The sequence below is a fragment of the Siniperca chuatsi genome, linkage group LG2 (assembly GCF_020085105.1).
Source record: "Siniperca chuatsi isolate FFG_IHB_CAS linkage group LG2, ASM2008510v1, whole genome shotgun sequence".
NCBI lineage: Eukaryota > Metazoa > Chordata > Actinopteri > Centrarchiformes > Sinipercidae > Siniperca > Siniperca chuatsi.
The window spans coordinates 17,791,198-17,809,626 of record NC_058043.1 but is presented as its reverse complement, the minus strand read 5'-3'; the positions used below and the strand labels follow the sequence as shown (position 1 = coordinate 17,809,626).

General features: G+C 40.2%; 2 protein-coding genes across 3 annotated transcripts; both read right to left on the bottom strand.

The window, feature by feature from the left end:
* Nucleotides 1–114: 114 nt before the first annotated feature.
* Nucleotides 115–5,084, bottom strand: LOC122861528 (pepsin A-like). 2 transcript variants are annotated; one of them, XM_044166057.1, is made up of 9 exons: nucleotides 4,957–5,084; nucleotides 4,024–4,174; nucleotides 3,823–3,946; nucleotides 3,511–3,629; nucleotides 2,539–2,735; nucleotides 2,274–2,390; nucleotides 1,969–2,113; nucleotides 1,765–1,863; nucleotides 115–365 (listed from the first exon to the last, which is right to left on the bottom strand). In XM_044166057.1, the coding sequence occupies exons 1-9, from the start codon at nucleotides 5,010–5,012 to the stop codon at nucleotides 240–242; spliced, it is 1,134 nt and encodes a 377-aa protein (XP_044021992.1). In that variant the 5' UTR covers nucleotides 5,013–5,084; the 3' UTR covers nucleotides 115–239. The 2 variants fall into 2 exon arrangements, with proteins under 2 accessions (XP_044021992.1, XP_044022002.1); XM_044166067.1 differs by having other exon boundaries at nucleotides 3,511–3,626.
* A 1,397-nt stretch (nucleotides 5,085–6,481) lies between these two features.
* Nucleotides 6,482–14,802, bottom strand: LOC122861516 (RNA-binding protein 15-like). The gene has a single exon (XM_044166031.1). The coding sequence runs from the start codon at nucleotides 14,604–14,606 to the stop codon at nucleotides 12,075–12,077; it is 2,532 nt and encodes an 843-aa protein (XP_044021966.1). The 5' UTR covers nucleotides 14,607–14,802; the 3' UTR covers nucleotides 6,482–12,074.
* Nucleotides 14,803–18,429: the final 3,627 nt, after the last annotated feature.

The following is an 18,429-nucleotide window of genomic DNA, read 5'->3' as shown; positions in this document are numbered from 1 at the left end:
ACATCCATATTGGAGTAAAACACTTGGGTTGATTCTCGCCTTTACAGAATATTCTAGGAAGACTTTACAAGCATTTGAATTCATCTTTTACAACAAAGACATGCTGACTTAAAGTCTGAAAGGCAATTTTTTTATTAGTCAAAATAAAGTAAATTGCATTCTAAATAGCTCAGGCTCAGACTAGAGCCTCTGACAAATGGCTAATATCATTTCAAACTGACCCAGCGCTTCACATGTATTCACGCAGCCTGAGCAAAGCCCACCATGTTGTTGCTGATGTCGAAGGCAGTGTAGAACTGCCGCATGAAGACCTCGCCCAGGATCCAGGGGCCAGGTGCAAACCCTGTTCTGCACCCAGAGGCAGACTGAGGACAGAGGGCAGACAACATGACCGAAGGCCCCAGATCAGCTTAATCACCTCAGAGAGTATGTCTGAGTTACTTATTGACTTATTGATCGGTACCACTTTCTAATATGGCATACGTAAAGAGTTTATATGTTGTAGCTAATGCCTTTATTAACACTTAATAAATAATTTACAAATTTAAACCATTTATAAATCATACACTCAACATATGCACATACAACCACCTCTGTAAATAGAGTAACCTTTATTTGTTCCAGCCTTCTTTGCAGTGTCATGCACTCTGTACAATAACCCTGTACAAACAGTCAGTTGACAGTTTATTAGGTACACCTAGCTAAAACGAGTGCACACTATTACATTAGTCCTGCAGTAAATCCTCCCTTCACGAAGGTTATAATGTTCAATTTTTGTTGAGACTGTTTTAGAGAGGTGCTGATTCAGCTGTATGTGGAGGATGTAGTTTGTGGTGCTGTTGAACCGTATTGCGTTATACTGAGAGGTGTTTCTGTTATTTAGCCTACCCTCATTGACACAAATGGTGTGGACAAAATAATAGGAACACCTGTCAGTATAACGCAATACAAAACTGAGCATTATAACCCTCATGAAGGTAGAATTTATTGCAAGACTGTTGTATTAGACCGCATTCGTTTTACAGGTCTTACTGCCTGTGTGTAATAGCTATACTGTACTGTGTGTTTAAGTTTGCTTATATTTGTTTAGCTTGACATTTCTGTTTATCTGTGTGTGTGTGTGTGTGTGTGTGTGTGTGTGTGTGTGTCTTTACTATCCTGTAACATTGTTCTCTGCACTGTGTTTAAGCATATTGAGATCTACTAATTTTCTTGTGTGTGTCAATAAACTTGCACATACTTGAAGTTGATTCTGATTTTGATTTATTAAGCCATAAATCATTCAAACCATTTCTGTGAAAAATCCCTTTGGCTGGTGTTTAAACTCTTTCAGTTTTGTCAGTTTTCATGTTTTGTCTTTTAGCTAACTCTTTAATTCACAAATAAGACCCTTCCCTCAACCGCTCACTTCTGGAAAAGAGCTGCAGAACATCCAGACCATAATAAATTCATCTTTCATGTCAGTAATAAAGGTTTAAGGTTTATCACTTTATAATTAGCCATCAAGTGTGGAGTTGTAAATAAAAGCAAGTTATACTGGAGGAGGCTATGCCCCCAAAATCATTTCTACAACCCAAAAATTGTCCATATTACTGAATTATTAATTCTCTATAAAGCAAACATTGTTCCTAACAATGGCTTAAATGATTTATGGCTTAATAAATTATTTATTAACATTGATAAAGCCATTAGTTACACCTATTAATTCTTTATGTATGCCTTAGAAAGTGGCACCATATATCACACTGAGCTTAAAACACAAACCTTCATGACATAGGCTGATGGTGGAAGAGCGAAGCTGTAGCCATTGATGTTGAACACAATGTCTGGCAAAAGATTTGTGTTGCTGCAGCTCACAACAGCCTGTGAGACAGATAAGCAAAATGTTACTTTTTTTAAACCCCGGAACAGTTCACTTAACATATTTAATATTATACTCGCTAAAAGTAAAACATTCAAAACACTCACATCACCATACTGATCTGTAGAGGCTCCCAACCAACCATTGATGTTGTTAATATCTTGGCCGGAACCGATGATTACAGAAGTACCAGAGTCCACTATTGCTTCACAGCTTGCAGAGCATGCAACAGTGTTCCCATCGATGTTGATGCTGCAACATAAAAGAGGCATCACCAGAAATGCATCCATTACAAACATCATCATAGGCAATGAATAGAAGAAGACCTCCGAATAATGTCAATTGTGAAGTGGCTGTACACAACACGGACATTTAAACTATTGTAAGGATTTACGGGAAAAAAGGAAACTACCTTTGTATATGGATGTTCCAAAAGTTAGTGGCACGAAACAGGGGGATCCATTTTATGCTTCCAGTGTAATATGAGGGATCTGTTCCTCCCAGAATTAACACACTGCCCTCTACAGAACTGGAGGCAGACAGATAGGTTTAAGAAAATGAGCACTGCATCATTCATAAAAACACCATCGTGTACACAAGAAAGTAAGTACTTAAACACCCATTTGCATTTGATTCACAGCATTATTTCTTTGTTTGTGACTCAAATAAGACGTCACCTGCTCAGGTACATGGAGAACATGTTCTGGGGGATTTTGCCCTGGTTCCACATGTTGTCAAATATAGGTGGGCCTCCCTCAAGTGACATGCCAGGGAAGGCCAGACCAAGAATCCCATCCCAGGGCACAGACATCATGAAAACTGCCTCTGTTTCAGTGAGGCCAAAGAACTGGTGCTCCACGTAGAGGTCACTTAGCTGATTGAAAAAAAATCAGTTTTTATGGCTTTTAGGAAGTGTTATAGGAAAACAGATCTACTTAAGTAAAAGTACCAATACATTAATGTAAAAATACTCCATTACAAGTAAAAATCTTTCATTCAACATCCTACTTAAGTAAAAGTACAGAAATATGATCAGCAAAATGTACTTGAAGTATCAAACCTAAAACTACTTGCTCTGAGAATTATATATTATATTTTACATTATTAGATAGTTATTACTGATACATTAATGCATAAGTAGCTGTCGAGGTGGAGCAAGTTTTAACCACTTTATACAACTATGAAAAGTTCGGTATTTCAGTCCAGTAGTTCCCAACCTAAGGGTCGGCCCACTCCAAAGGGTCACAAGACAAATCTGAGGGGTCATGAGATGATTGATAAAGAAGTTCTGATACACAAATATGTATTTATTGTTTTGGACATTTTTCTGATCTTTGCATTTTTGTGAAATATTTAATAATTTTGCCTCTTTGGGCCTCCAACAGTTACTTTGATGAAACCATGTGAGAAGTTTAGAGCAACTCATAACAACTGAAACGTGACAAGTTTTAAACGTGACAAGTGTATTGACGTAAAAGTAATATTTCCCACTGAAATATAGTGGAGTGGAAGTATAAAATAGCATGAAATGGAAATAAGCAAAGTACAAGCACATCAAAATTGTACTTAACTTCAGTAACTGAGTAAAAGTACTTTGCACCACTGTTCGGCAGTTGGTCAAGAAGGCAATATTAATGTTTTGTCCTCACCTTTATGGTATCATATCCGGTACTCCCTGCTGCAAATCCACTGTTGTACATGATGTAGAAAGGCTTTGTGCCGGCCTGAAAAGTGGAGGATGCTGAGCTGTTGAACTTCGCGTGATCTTCTAGCAACAGACAGAGAGAGGTCAAGCAGCAAAGGAGAGAGGCAGGTGACAGAGAGACCAAGGAAAGCATCAAATCTCATATTTGAGAAGCTGCCAGCAAATGTTTGGCATTTTTGACTGAAACAATAAATCGATTGGTGGCCTGTTACATATGCGGGTTCATCACTTCATTATTATACACTATTATACTTACCACAACCAGAGTTGGTGCTGGTGCAACTCATGGAGGGAACCCACAGGTCAGAGGAGCCGGTGTCAAACAGAACTTTAAAGAACTGAGGTGGAGTCCCAACGCCAATCTCTCCATAGTACGTTATCTTTGTCCAAAATAAGATCATTTAGTTAGTGCATGTATTGCACAGGGCAAAGCATACAGCTGTTGCATGCTACTTACATCTGGGTCAAAGGTCATGGGCACCGCACTCTGCTCATTCCTGGGGAGAAACTTTGCTGCAGGGTTGTATGGAAACTTCTTCCTGTACTCTTCAAACAGGCCTCTCTCCTCCAGCAGCTGCCTGGCTGACTTCCCTCTCATCAGGGGAATCCTGAACAGACAAATTGGCCCCATTAGCACCTCATAAACGCTGCAGCACAGTCATTATTTCGTCTGAGAGCATACTCACAAACATTTCTGAGATTATGTCAGACCAAATAACTCATAGTAAAAAGAAGTTTCCGCCTGGGAGAGAATTAGGAAAAATAAACAATAGTGATCTGAGGCAGAAAAGGTGAAGAACTTGTCTCAGAGGGGTGGTGTGTTTGATCGTACATTTTATGTATCCCCCTGGACAGTGGGAGCTGGGGATCAAACCACCAACCCCTACGTTAAGTGGACAACCCACTCTACCTCCTGAGCAACATCTTGCTTGATGTGTTGCTTGTTCTGTTTCAAAAATTGTCATTAATTGTTCAAGAAATGTCTAAAAGAACAGCTCGAGGCCTTTAAGCTGCAATATTCATTACATCCTACAAAAGTATCAGAACACTAAGCAAAAAAACATACTAACAATTTTGGTTTTCTTAAAGCCTTTCCAGTAGTAGGGCTAAAATGGGACCACCAAAATTCACAGCCTGCTTCCTGCATACATGCCTAATTACATGTAAGACCTCGAACTAGGAACCCATATGGGTCAGTCACTAATTCAGCATCTATGCACCAACTCCGAGTCACATGATGAAAGAAATCTGAATTTCTCCACTAGATCTAACTCTTAAATTTTATAGCTACTGACACTGTGGAAAAGCACCTTCAGCGAACACACTCTGTATGTTAAAAAGCATGTTTTCATTTTATCATGAGTAAATGTAAGTTTCTTGTATATCTTACCTGAGAAGTCCCTGTGAGAGAGCCAAAAAGGCCAGCAACACAAAGGCAGACTTCATTATTTTGAAAAGGGCCCAATAAGATCTCACACACAAGAGCAGGTGGTGTTTTTATATGGAGAGATCAAGGCTAGTCTAAACTCCTCCTTTTTTTTACAGTAACACTTGCAACAACTAAACTGATAAAAAAACACTTTACAGAGTATCAAATGAGTGAATTCAGATAAAGGAAACAATAAGAGCTGAGTATGTTTTTCCCTAATGCCCTTTAATCTAATTTTAACAAATTTAGTGTTAAGAATATAATGTAAGTTTACTCAGCTCTTTATTCAAAGTTGGGCCACAAATCAGCATTAAATGTCAACACACCCAGCAGAAATACAATAAACAGTAAAGTGTTAATATATTGTGGAATATAAATTGCTAAATAATGTGTTTCACCTTTTCTTTTGACCATTTCTGTTCAACTTCTGTTAATAATTTATCTAAAGGAACTGAGTAGTAAAAAGAATGTCTTAAGCCTCTAACCTCATTGACATTTAAAATAAAGGATTTCACAACCACACGTGATAAATGATGCCAAAATGCAATTTAATAAGTATACATACGGCATTATTTTACCATATAGTTTAGATACATTTTCATACGTAGTGTCAGTAGAGTTACAGATGAAAAGCTCTATTGTATGTTTACAGGCCTGTTTTACACCAATACATACAAACCTTACAGATGAAAACACACCTTCTACAACTTAAACTATTTGATTTAGCTGTCTCATGTTAAAAGACTGATCAATCAGTTTGAGAGTGTGGGGAAGTCCAGTTCTGTCTGTTTTAGGTGGTGGAGAGATTTTTATTACAGTGCAAATATAATTGAACAAAAAATGTCTCCTTGCACCAGGCTTTGAAGTTGCCATGTACAACATCAGGTTTACTTTAGAGAACAGTTAGGGGCTGAAAAGTGCTCCCTTCATTTGTAAGTCAGTTTTGTAAATGATAAAAGCCAGGTGAGGGTTGACCTTTCCCAGACTGTGTTCTGCATGAGTTTCTGTTGACTTTTCTCATCTATTGAGTGCTTACAGAAGAAAAAGGTAAAGTATTATTGAATACAGCAACTTTAAAGGTCTCTTCTCTTTGTGTGTCAACCCCTTTTTACATCAAGGTCTGTTTCAAGTGATTTAAAAGTATTAATGGCTTTTAAAAGATAGAGTAAAAGCCTGTAGACCTAATAGTTATTGACATTACTGTGTAAGAAGATTAATGTCTCATTATAAATTCCTCACCTGTCAACCATAAATCAAGTGGATAAGCTTATCGCATTACTTATAGAAAATACTGATATTGTATCATTCGAGACACGTCTTCTGTTCATGTTCTCTGGTAGTTTAATATCGCTCCATCCAACCCTGCCCTCTAGAGTACTGAGTCTAAAAACCAGAACGGACAAATACATCCTGTCATTTCAAAATCTGTCAATACTTGACGCAAAGAGGACGGACGTCATGGAAAAAAACAGACACAATGTCAGAATGTGTTTCAAGCCTTTATTCAAGCACAAATCAAATGCAAATTACATCAATATAAAATACTGAAGGTATAAATATGAGGTGAAATAAATATAAAGTGTACTCACCAAGACATAGTTTCTCTTGTCTGATGAATTCCTTTTCAACATGCACTCATAACTTCAGAGTTCACTGAAGCTCTATAGAGCTTCACACTGTAGGTAAATGTGAGGACAGGCAGAGAAGAGTTTTTCTTCCTTTCTCGCCTCCATACTGAGGTGACAACCTGAAATACTCAACATTTTAATTATGACCAGCTCGTATTAAAACATGTTTAGGCACTGTTTAGTTAAAAGTCATAAATAACTTTCCAAAAGTAAAAAAGTGAAGACATTTTCTGAAAGAAACTTTATACAGGATCAAGAGATTCTTTTAAAAAGTGCTCAAATTCTAAAAGTGTACTCAAGTTCGACTGTACAGCTCCTCATCACACTAATAATACATACACAGTAAATACAGCATAGGTTGTTTATAGGTGCTGCAATCAAATCCTCTGTATTAAATATTTCATTGAAAGCTTTCTGTCAGAGTCATATGTAGCATTCTTTCTAACAAGAGCGTCCTTGAATTTGTTACGACCGGAGGCTGAAATCAGGGGCTGAACTAAGAACAGGGAAGTAGGCGCCAAAGCCTTGTACAGCTATTAACTAAAACTTAAACTTCTATGAAAGACCTCCCTACATTTTATGATTTGCTCAGCATATCATCGATTAACTGACCTTTACCGTAATGGGCTTCGTCTGAACTGTAAGTGACATTTCCCTTTTTACATTCACACTGCAGAAATTGTGAAGTTCAAGTCCTCAACACCCCCTCATATACAGTAAACACACCCTTACTATCTAACCAAACTAATTACACTCTGGCACGATTTGTATAAACAAAATTTTAAACTTGACATTTTAGCACAAAGTTTACATATCTGACATGCCACTGTATGATACATGATACCACTTTCGTCAACCCTGAGGAGGTTATTCCACTGCCTGTTTAACACCCAGTGTGGCTCCGCTCGTTCTCATCGTGTGCTCCGACTGATGCTGATGATGTCTGATCTAAAACTTGACATTATTACACAAAGCTTGGACATCATCTCTTCATCACAGCTCCTCCACCCAGTGCAAATAAGGGCATTAAGCACTCATTTCATTCACTTTCAGAAACTGAAATAGCTTATCTTAAACTATCAATTTACAGAAAGCTACATGAGTTGGATAAAGTGAAAAGATGAAGGAAAGAAGTACAGATGCAGTAGATGCCAACTTGAGGAATCTCAGAATGTTTAAAGAAATATTCCATTAACCATCTTCTGTTTGTTCCTGTTTACTAATGCAGTTTTCCCATGTTTGGCATATGATGTCATAATCTTTGATACTTAACATTACATTATTTTGCAATTTTTGCAAATAATGTGTCAGTAACTCAAGCAGAGACTATTTGGCCTGTAGTTCCCTGATACTTACTGGCATTTAGCTATGAGCAGTGGTGGAAGGTAACAAAGTATATTTACTTTATAGGTACTGTACTTTAGTAAAATGTCGAGGTAATTTACTTGCATATTCTCATTTTATGCTTCTTTATACTTCCCTACATTTCAGGGGGAATATTGTACTTTTTACTTCACTACATTCATCTGACAGCTGTAGTTGCTAGTTACTTAGCAGATTAGGACAATTCAGAACATACGATCAGCTAATAAAATATACTGTATTGAGCAGTATAAAGTAATAAAAATTTAGCTCCACCTCGACCAGCTACATTAAATGCGATCTACGTGTTAATGCAGCGGTAATAATAATCCAGTTATATAACAGCCATTCTGCATTCTAGTATAATACTTTGAAATGTCAAGTACATTTTACTGATAATACTTCCATACTTTTACTTAAGCAGTAATTGAGTATTTTTACATTGTGGTATTGATCCTTTTACTTAAGGATCTGAGTGGGTTAGGCCTTTGTTGTTCAGATTCAAAGCAGTTGCTGCATAAATTGCTGGGGCATTTGGACCAACACTGCAAGATTTCAAATCTGACAAGGAGAAAAGCGTCAAAAACCATGACAAAATATACCAAAGAAGGAAGTTGAATCAGCAAAAAGGAACAGTAGTCCTACAGTAAGTAGACACAAAGATACTGAGAGGATATTTGTTTAACATGACAAACTAAGACTTCATGAATTTTTGTTTTTTTAATCAACATCTCTGACTGCCTCAACAAAAACTCTGCATTAGTTTGCTTCAGGGACATTCAATTTTAGTCATTTCTGTTATCTTTTCACCCTGTAACCAGCTTTTAAACAAGGCCTGAAGTGTTTGTAGTCGTCTTAAACACTTTAATACATACCCAAGTCAGTAGTTTAGGCCATCTTAATACTTTACCTGCGGAACAGGAGCAGGTATAGCCGGGGCGAGGCTCAAACCTGTTACAACTCCAGGAAACCTTGAATCCCAGCCGTGGCACAGTGTGGACACCAGAAGCTGCAGGAAAGCTGCTCACGTCCCGTTAGTTTGGAGTTGAAGCAGCGATGAGCAGGAACAGCACCGTCTTGATAATACACATCCTGCAGCAGATTCTGACTCAGTAACAGCAGGAAACTCTTCACTTTGCTTTCATACGAAGAATCTTTTTTTTTCTTTTTTTTTTTGAAAGTGTGTAAATCAGATCAACATATCAACTAAAGATTAGTATTCCCTGTACAGGCAATCTTTTCTCTTCTGTTGCGTTTCCTTTCCATTTTATGGCAAATAAAGCAGATGCTGTCTCACTGTCTCAACCTCTTCTCCGACACGGGGTGAGACACTTTTTGAAGTCTGGCCCTAGCACAGAGATCTTCTTCAAATCTCCAATGCAAGAACAATAAGCAAATACACACATGAACACTGCTCCTTCTCGAGCTGCTGCAGACGCTGAACCAATACTCTGTGTGCTGCTGGAGCCAGATGAGAAAGCAGACCGGGGGCCTTCAAACGCTGCTGTGCCTCCACTGAGAGGCTGTCACATGGAGACAACCCTGGCGATTTTGGCAGAACTTGACAGGCGGCAAGTTCTGCCACACCTCCGGTCATACAGGCCAGAGGCGACTGAGGAATAAGCCACATATCTGAAGAGACAGTGACTCTAGATTTGCCTTTGCAGACGGACTGAAAAAAGTATTCTAGTATGGCCAAATTTCAATCTGAAAGAAGGTCACATGAAAAGCTCTTCACAAAAGAGGTCATTCAACAAATGATGATCAACAAAATGAAAACACAGAACTGAGAGGCTGACCTCCCTTGATTCTCACACTTCCTCTCCTTTCAGCTGGGAAGGCTCCTGCTGTCATAGTGATAAAGCCTTTAGAGTTTGATAGACAATTCCAAGAACAGAAAAGGTCACAAAAGTTGTCTTCCGAGGCACTCGTGTTTCCCACGAAAAGAGTAAATTTATTGAGACAAAATCAAGTGCATGTTGCACTTTGCGTTTTTTCTGACAGGTATACTTCTTTTAGGCCCATGAGCACTGATGTTCTCCATTTCTCTCTCCAGATATCCTGAGTATACAAATCTTTTTTTTTCCCATTTGAAACACAGAAATCAAATCAAAGCATGAAAAACAATCATTAACAGTCCTTTCAGAAGAAAGCGTGTAAGGCCACGGGACAACGGCCTCCTGTCCTCTGATTCATTCAGAGGTTTTTAATCAAACAAGTCCACTGATAGTATAGCAATATTTTCTACTAATAGATTCCTGATCAGTTATTAGAGATGTGCATGGCATACATTTAGCTCTTAATTTATAGGTTACATCATCTTTTTTTTCTTTAACAGTACATGCTTTGTTGGGGCAGTTATTGTGTTTAGTGGATTATACCATAAGAAAAGTGAAGAACTTAATCAACCAATTACTGTTCAACCTAATTGAATGTGATGCCAATAAACACACAATATAAAAAGGGGTGGACACAAAAGCAACCCTGTAGAATATAAACGGCATTCAAAACAAAAGACCTACAGTCGTTGAGACTAAGGGGAGTTGACTCAACTCCATGGTAATAATGTTCAGAGCTGAAATTATTAGTCAATCGTCAGATAATTAATAAGCAGAAATTATGATGGTTAATCATCTATTTTTAAGCAAAAGTGCCAAACATTTGATGGTTCCACCTTCGCTTTCATCATAGTACACTGAATATCTTTGGGTTTGGGGCTGTTGGTAGGACCATAAAAAAGCAATTTGAAGACGTCACTTTGGGCTTGAAAACATCACCTTAGGAAAATATGGATATTTTCCATTATTTTCTGATGTTATAGACCAAATGATTAATCGATTAATCAAGAAAAGTACCAGTAGCTTAATCAATAATGAAAAGTTGCAGCCCAAAATATTATCTTATAACCTAATGCAGTTCATTACAACACCCTGGGGTCAGAAATAAACACAGAGCCTAAAATCTCCTCTCTAACATAATTTCAACAAAAACTAAACATAATTAGCTTCATAAAGGCAGTATTCTTTGCAAGGTTATTGTATTGAACTGCATTATAATGCTGCTTGTGTCCACCCCTACATACATGTACCAGTGTTGAAAAACAGACAGGAAAAACTGCATTCATTTCACCTTGTAATGTCACATAACCTCCAGATGTGGCTCAAAAAGGAGCATTGATATTAATGTAATCTATTATACTATAACCCCTAAGGCTCTTATGTATTTTAACATATCAAAAAGTAAACTATAAAAAAATAGTCCATAAAGGCCAGATACCAAGACTAATACCATGTTTTTGTTTCAATAGAATTGTTTTTTCCACAATTTTCTTTAGCTTTAAGCAGGACTGGCCAAAAGTGCCAAAAATAGAAAAGCTGTCGTAATGAAACTTCGAATTAGGAAGTATTGAAAATGTTTACTTAGTCAGCAAAAAAGGTAATACAGATGCACATCTGGAATATGCCTATTAATGAGCAATGGGGAAAGTTTTGGAGCAAAACGATATATTTCCTTGTTCAAGAGAAAATCTACATGTACATGAGTTTGATTTAATTATTTCTTTAGGCTTGCTCTACAAACATTATAATACTACAAACTTGTTGACACTGACCAGTTGAATCTATGCTGAGTACAGATAAAATGAAGGCTAAATACTCTGTTTTAGATATTAAATTCTTTTTTGTTATAGGCAGGCATTGTATGACAGGACATAAAGGAAGTGTGTTTCTTTTTAAATGAGATAAGGCAACATATAGTATTGATTCACAGAACTGTAGCTTGCTCTGAAATACTTTAAGCAGAGTACCCTTCAAGTAATGTACATTTATCTGATAACTAAATAGTAGAAGTGAAGCATGTCACTGTATTAATAATCGAATCCATCAATGTATCAAAATGTGTTCAATTCAATGTGAGTTTCATTTCTATAAACCTTCAGCAGGATGAGATACAAGCTACCATGCAGGTAAGGGAACTTCACAGAACCCTGTCATTTCCTGTTATTCTGCTTTGTTATCATTACTTCTCCCTGTTTTTACAACTCACAGTTTAACAGTCCATGAGCGGGAAAAGAGACATTAATAATTTTTTTTATGATGCTCCTCTGATAATGACCATCAACATATAGTCGTCCTCTGATTTGGCAAAGGCTTTGGCAGAGGCATCCAAGAACTGCTGTGAGAACTCACATGGGGGGAAAGCGTGAAGGACTCCTCCGTGGTCCTTGTCACGGCTGCCCCCCACAGGGAGGCTGATGATGCCGGCCGCCTGCTTCTGCTTCAGGTAGGACACCAGGTTCTTCAGTGGTCTCTCGGTGGAGCTGCTGGCGTCCTGGACCCCTCCATCTTCAGATTTCACGGGCACGGCCAGGAGGATGGAGTATCCGCCGGAGCCGGCGGCCTTGATGCGACGGGAGACTTCATCCAGCTTGGGCTGGTCCAGGCGCAGGCGCTGGCTGATCTTCAGCTGGGAGACTTGACCCCCTGTGGAGCCCTCCACCAGCAGGCTGGTAGCCACCGACATGTCCCCCTCCAGCAAGTGCAGTGATGTGGGAAAGCTGCTATTCTTCAGCAGGAGGACGCCCTGCCAGGCCTGACTCAGCTTCTGTCCCCCAGCCACCGGCTTAGACTGCTGGCCAGACTTGGAGGAAGGATGTCCTAAGCGATCCTCCTTTCTCGCTGGGCTCTTAGATGAGTCACTGGCTTTGCGTTTGCGGTCCTTCTCAGGGCAGGAGCCTGGCTCAGCTGGGCTAAGTGTTTTTCTTCTCTTCTCTCCAAAGCCAGTGTCCTGGCGCTCTCTGACGGGGGAGGTTCTGCCAGAGCGAGGCAGGCGTTCAGAGTCACTGTAGCGTCCGCCGTCTCGGCTGCTCCCTCCAGGGCTGCGCTCTAATGAGCCGCCATGGCGGCGCAGACCATAGTCACTGATGTCAGGTGAATGATCCAGCCGGCAGCCATCATCCAGATATCTCCTTTTGCGCCCTAGATCTCGGCTTTGGAACTCACCCTCACTCGACCAGGTCTCTCGGGAACGCCTCTCCAGACGATCTATGGGATCAAAGCCTGCTCCCCGCATCCTGTCGTGGACACCCAGGCCAGACCATTCAGCACTGGGGTACAGATCCCTGTCTCTGAAGCGAGCGGGAAGTGGAGGAGACCTCTCTCTCACTCTCACTGAGTCAGTAAGGCGGTGGGCAAAGGGCTCAGGGACTAAGTCATAGTGTGGCAGGGGGAGGGGGAGCTGCACGTACTGCTGCTGCTGGTAGCGGTGCTCTGTGTCTGCAAAGTCCACTCTGAGTCTCCGGTCAGGGCCACCGAGAGGGAAGCCCCTCATGTTAGTACATGCAGCCTGAGCAGCATCCAAACTTTCATACTGGATGTAAGCCCATGCCTCACCTTTCCTGTAGTCTATAGTCCTGATGGTGCCAAAGCGGTCAAACTCCTTGGCCAGTGCAGCGAGGGGAACCCAGGGTCCAAGGCCCCCCACCCACAGCCTGGTCGTGGGTGTGGGTTTACCATAGCCGATTTTTATTGGGTTGTGGCCCACCACTTTCCCTGACATCGCTACTTTGGCACGATGAGCCATGTCAAGATTCTCAAACTTGATGAAACCATAGGTGTTGGTCTGGCCTCTCACTGCCCGCTTTATGTCCACCTCTGTTATCGCTCCAAACCTGTCAAAAGCCCTCCTCAGGTCACTCTCCGTCACACTGACGTCCAGATTGCCCAGAAACAAAGTCCTGTTTGCCCTCTGGTCATCCTCAGGGCTCATCAGGTCCTCCTCACGGTACACAGCACATTCAGGGATGAACGGGGGTCTATTCCTGGCATCATATATTGAAAAATCTCGGTCTCTTTCCAGATCTCTTATGTGAGGTGGTTGCGGTGGAGGGGGGAGACGGCCCAGAGCCAGCTGCTGTAACCGGTAGTCTCTGTACCCCAAACCAGTGGGAGACAGGGGTCTCTGAGAGTGGAGATGCCTCTGTCCTGAAGGGAAACTGTCTTTTGAAACAGGGGAGCGGCTTCTGCGTCTGTTCATATAAACTGTCTCGATTTTCAGAGGCCGGTCGTACAGCACCAGCTTGCCGCGGGCGTGTTTGGCCGCCCGGGCGTCATCAGGCCTCCTGAAGTTCACAAACGCCACCCTCTCGTCGTTTTCTCGACTTATTTTAACACTCACGTCCCCAAACCTCTTAAACTCATGAAACAGTCCGTCCTCTATCTCCTCGTCGTTCAGCTGAGAGCCCAGTTCGCTTATTTTGAGAGTCTTGTACTCACTGTCGGGGTTTGACGGAGGCCGTGGGTCGCTGCGTGAACCGGACCTGGATGTTTCCGCGGCGATGTCAGCGCCACCGTACGGCTTGTTCACCGAAACAACTCCGTAGTCGTAACCGCTACCAGCCCGAGTGGATGAATTGTGTCCGTCTGAATCCCTCATGTCTCTTTTCTCGATGTGTAAACTTCTCCTGGATAAAGCGCCGTTTTGAGCAGAGCCGTTACCGTTGTTGCTGCCAATAGCCGACAGGGCTCCGGTCTTCTTGCCGCTCGGGTGGCTTCCTCCTCGGTCTCTGCTATCAACTGGCGCCCGGGAGCGTTTCTTCACCGGCGATCGCTCCTTCCCCTTCATTTCCAAAAAGCCGATATCTGCAGTCGGCAGACACTAATCTGTGTAAATATGCTCTCTCTCACACTGAAATACACCGTAACTAGCTTAACTTCTGCGCGGTTCCCAATTCACTCTCAAGCGAGCGACATAAGCGCCATGTTGGACTAACTTGCGCTACTGTACAGGAAGTCCCGCCTACGCGCCTGTAGAAGAAGGTGATTGGCTGTCCGGGCTGTCACTCATGTGAACAGGAAGGCCGTTCGCCTATTGTGAAGGGTGTGTCTCTGCTGTGAGGTCAAAGTACAGTGCTGAAGGCTGAAGTTGATATGAAAATGACAGAACGGTAGTTGTGACAGACCAGATCAGCAGGAAGAGCCGAAAAAAGCGGAAGTTTGCGTTTCAGATTAGTTTAATCTTCGTCTTGAATGAATTCATATTAATTCAAATACAGAATTGATTTAGCCTACATGTAGGTAGGCTTTAGCATAACAGAGTTGGAATAAATTGGTCTGGTAAAGTATTTGTATAGGAAGGCTACATGGTGTCCTTGAAGTAAGGACACAGAGTGTAGTAATACAAGGCAAGAAAACAGCACTTCTTTTAAAGTGGAGGAGGGGCGTCCTCTTAGACCATGTAGAGCAAGGATCTAACAAGCTGTTTGCATTTGTGCAGTGGTGCACCTGACATAGGAGGTGTAGCAGGCCAGGTCCTTGTCAGGGACCAGTCCGCACTGTGATGGATTGCAGCTGATAGAATAAGATGTATGAAACAAAGCGCTGCGGAAAGTGTTGGAATGTACATTTGAATGAAATGAAAGTACATTTATCCAAGTACTGTACTTAAGCACACATTCGAGGTACATGTACTTTACTTGAGCATTTCTATTTTATGCAACTTTATACTCCACTACATCTCTGACAGCTATCGTTACTAATCTTCCTTAATTCCTTTATCGGTAGAAAAAAACTCTCCTACTTCTTAAGCTAAATAAACTTTTTTTTTTAAACCCCCCTTGGATTAGCTGGAAAATGCATCGTCACAAAGGTGACTTTTTAGAGATATGTGGTTCTCACATTACTGCAACACTACAAACATAAGATGATCTTATAGAATATGATGCTTTGCTGTAGATATAACTACCCAACAGTATATAAAAATTGTTAATATTAGCTCAACCTTAAACATTTACAGCAATAAAATGCAACACACACATTAATGCAGCAGTAATATCAATCCAAAGACATCATGTATAATAGTAAAACACTGACAGGGAGCATTTTTCTGATAATTTTGACATTTTGATGATAATACTCACGTACTTTTACTTAAGTAAGGTTCTAAATACTTCTTCCACCAGTAGCTGTGGAACTCTAAAGAATCAAGATTGCAATATCCAGTGTACATCGTAGTTGTGTGGAGTAATGCAGAGAAAAAAACATTAAAGATTCTTGTACATTGTACTTTAATAAAGATTTATAGAGTGTTTCATTTTATTTTTTTTTGGATGGTAAGAGGGACAGAAACGCCCAAGATGAGTCCCAGTGGAGCATACTGCGTAAAGTGTCAGCCCCATAATAAATCAATCACACCCTGATATAAAACCAGATAAATATATGTTTCATATTCCAAAAGAGACTTGGAGGTTTACTGTGATTCTTATAAGTTTTCATTAGAGCAGATTGTCCTGATCATATCTTTTCTCTGCAGATATTTACATCTAGTGCATGTATAGATCTGCAGAGAAAACATCACCAAAGAAAGCACACAGTATACCCTTTCTCAGTATACATACTTTATCTGCAACATCCACCACCCTGTATTAATAATACTGTGTGGCTTTGGTGACAATGGGATGGATAACTCCTGCAGGCTTTCACAATTATTTTCTCTTTCTTACAACTAAAGACTTCTTTCAGGTGTTGTAATTCTTAATATATGAGATATATTCTATACTTGTGTTAAGGAGTGGCAAAGATGCAAAAGAAATAAATTAATGGGGCAGGTAGGTCTATTTAAATGTCACAGTGTGTACATTTTTTTATCTGTCCCACTGATTATTTTAGGCAGAACCTAATTGTTTTTACAATGACAATACAAGATCGAACTGTGTTTAAAAAAGTGAACAGGCTGTGAGTAACAAATGAAACAGAGGTCATCCATTTGTGTGAGTGCGTCTTTACCAGCTGCCCTCCTGTCGGTCTGCTGGATACTGAACAAACACGTTTTTACCACTAGGGGGCAGAGAGGTTTCTCCTAACAACCACATCAGTTGCAGTTATTCACTGAAACATAAAGGCAAAGCACCAACTGTCTAGACTGACAAACACTGTTGTATCCTGATTATTGACTGGAAGGAGACTCGGTCTCCTCAGTGGCTGCCAGGAGTGGAGTGAAAGTGTTGACTTAGAAATCTCAGCCGGTGTGTCTCTGGAAGATTTGTATTGGATATTTTCCCATCATTACTCTGCATAAAACATGAAGAAACCTCTACACTTTAAATATATAGCATCTAAGTATGTTATTCTAGGCTGTTCAAAACAAACCAAAATGATTAAAACTAACTTAACTTCAGTTATTTGTTATGAAAATTGTCCAAATCAAACACATTTTATCATCACACATCTTATTGAGCTGTTTATTTTCTGTGTATTTATACTCTTTTAAATAAAACTGAAAATCCATTGTAGACAAATTCCAAAACATGATCGAAATAAAAAATACAGAGCAAAACACATACACACATCAAATATATACGTTACTACATGCTGCACATATTGTACCTCTACATAAATCCTAAAAGCTCTACTTACCATAGCAGTTAGTCTTTCTACACTCCTTCACGGCATCAGTTTAAGATCATACATAATGTAACTCCTAAAGCTTCCCCATATGGTCACATGGTGACCTGCCCCTCAGATCATTTTGAATGAAATGAGCTTAAGAGGCGACCTTGAGTTTGCTTCCATTTCAATGTGTTACTCTTGTTTTTCTTACAGTAATTACACTGCTCCAACCCAAGCTGTAGTGCAGTCCGAACCATCATCCACACTGTACCAATCTGTGTAGTCAGTTGGGTATTTGTGGATGTGTGGGCCTTTTTCATTATTATTGACAATACACAGGAATAAAATGCTGAGGCATGTATGTAGGGCACTCCCACGCGTAGGATTACAGCCTGCATGACAGCAGGGGGAGAGGTGGTTGTCCAGTTATTAAACTGTGTTGCTTTATGGACAGAAAAGCTGACAAATCACAAACGTCTGTCTCCATTTAATTTATGTTCCACTGTGACACGCGTGCAAATGTCTGTTTCTTCAGCTTAATTTCCATTTCTTTACCTGAGCTTGCTGAAAAACTTCTTCCTGTTGATGAAATGCTGTTTTTCTCTGCGCAGGCTATCACAGAACATACATATTAATTTCCAACAAAGTTCATCTTTGCAAAAATTACAACAAATCACATTTCGATCATTTTTAGGGGCTTAATCACTTCTGGTCATCTTCTGGTTTCAATATATTTTAATTATTTGCTCTCAATAACTTTTAATCTATATCCCTTTTTTGTCTCACTGAGTCTGACTCTATTATTTGTTGCATCAACCTTGTTGCACCAACAACACTTACTAAAAAAAATGCAGTGTGCTTTGCTGCAGGAGTATTTTAAAAGGATTATGTTGTCCAAAAAAATGGTGATGGGAACTTTGCCCTCAACCCTGTGAGCTGGACTGGCCCCTCTTTGAGAGACCATCTGCTGAAGTTCTTCTATAGACTGTCACATGACCCCGCACAGGCCCAGCAAGGCAATCTGCCACCCAGTTTTAAAATGGGTTTAAAATGTGTCTATA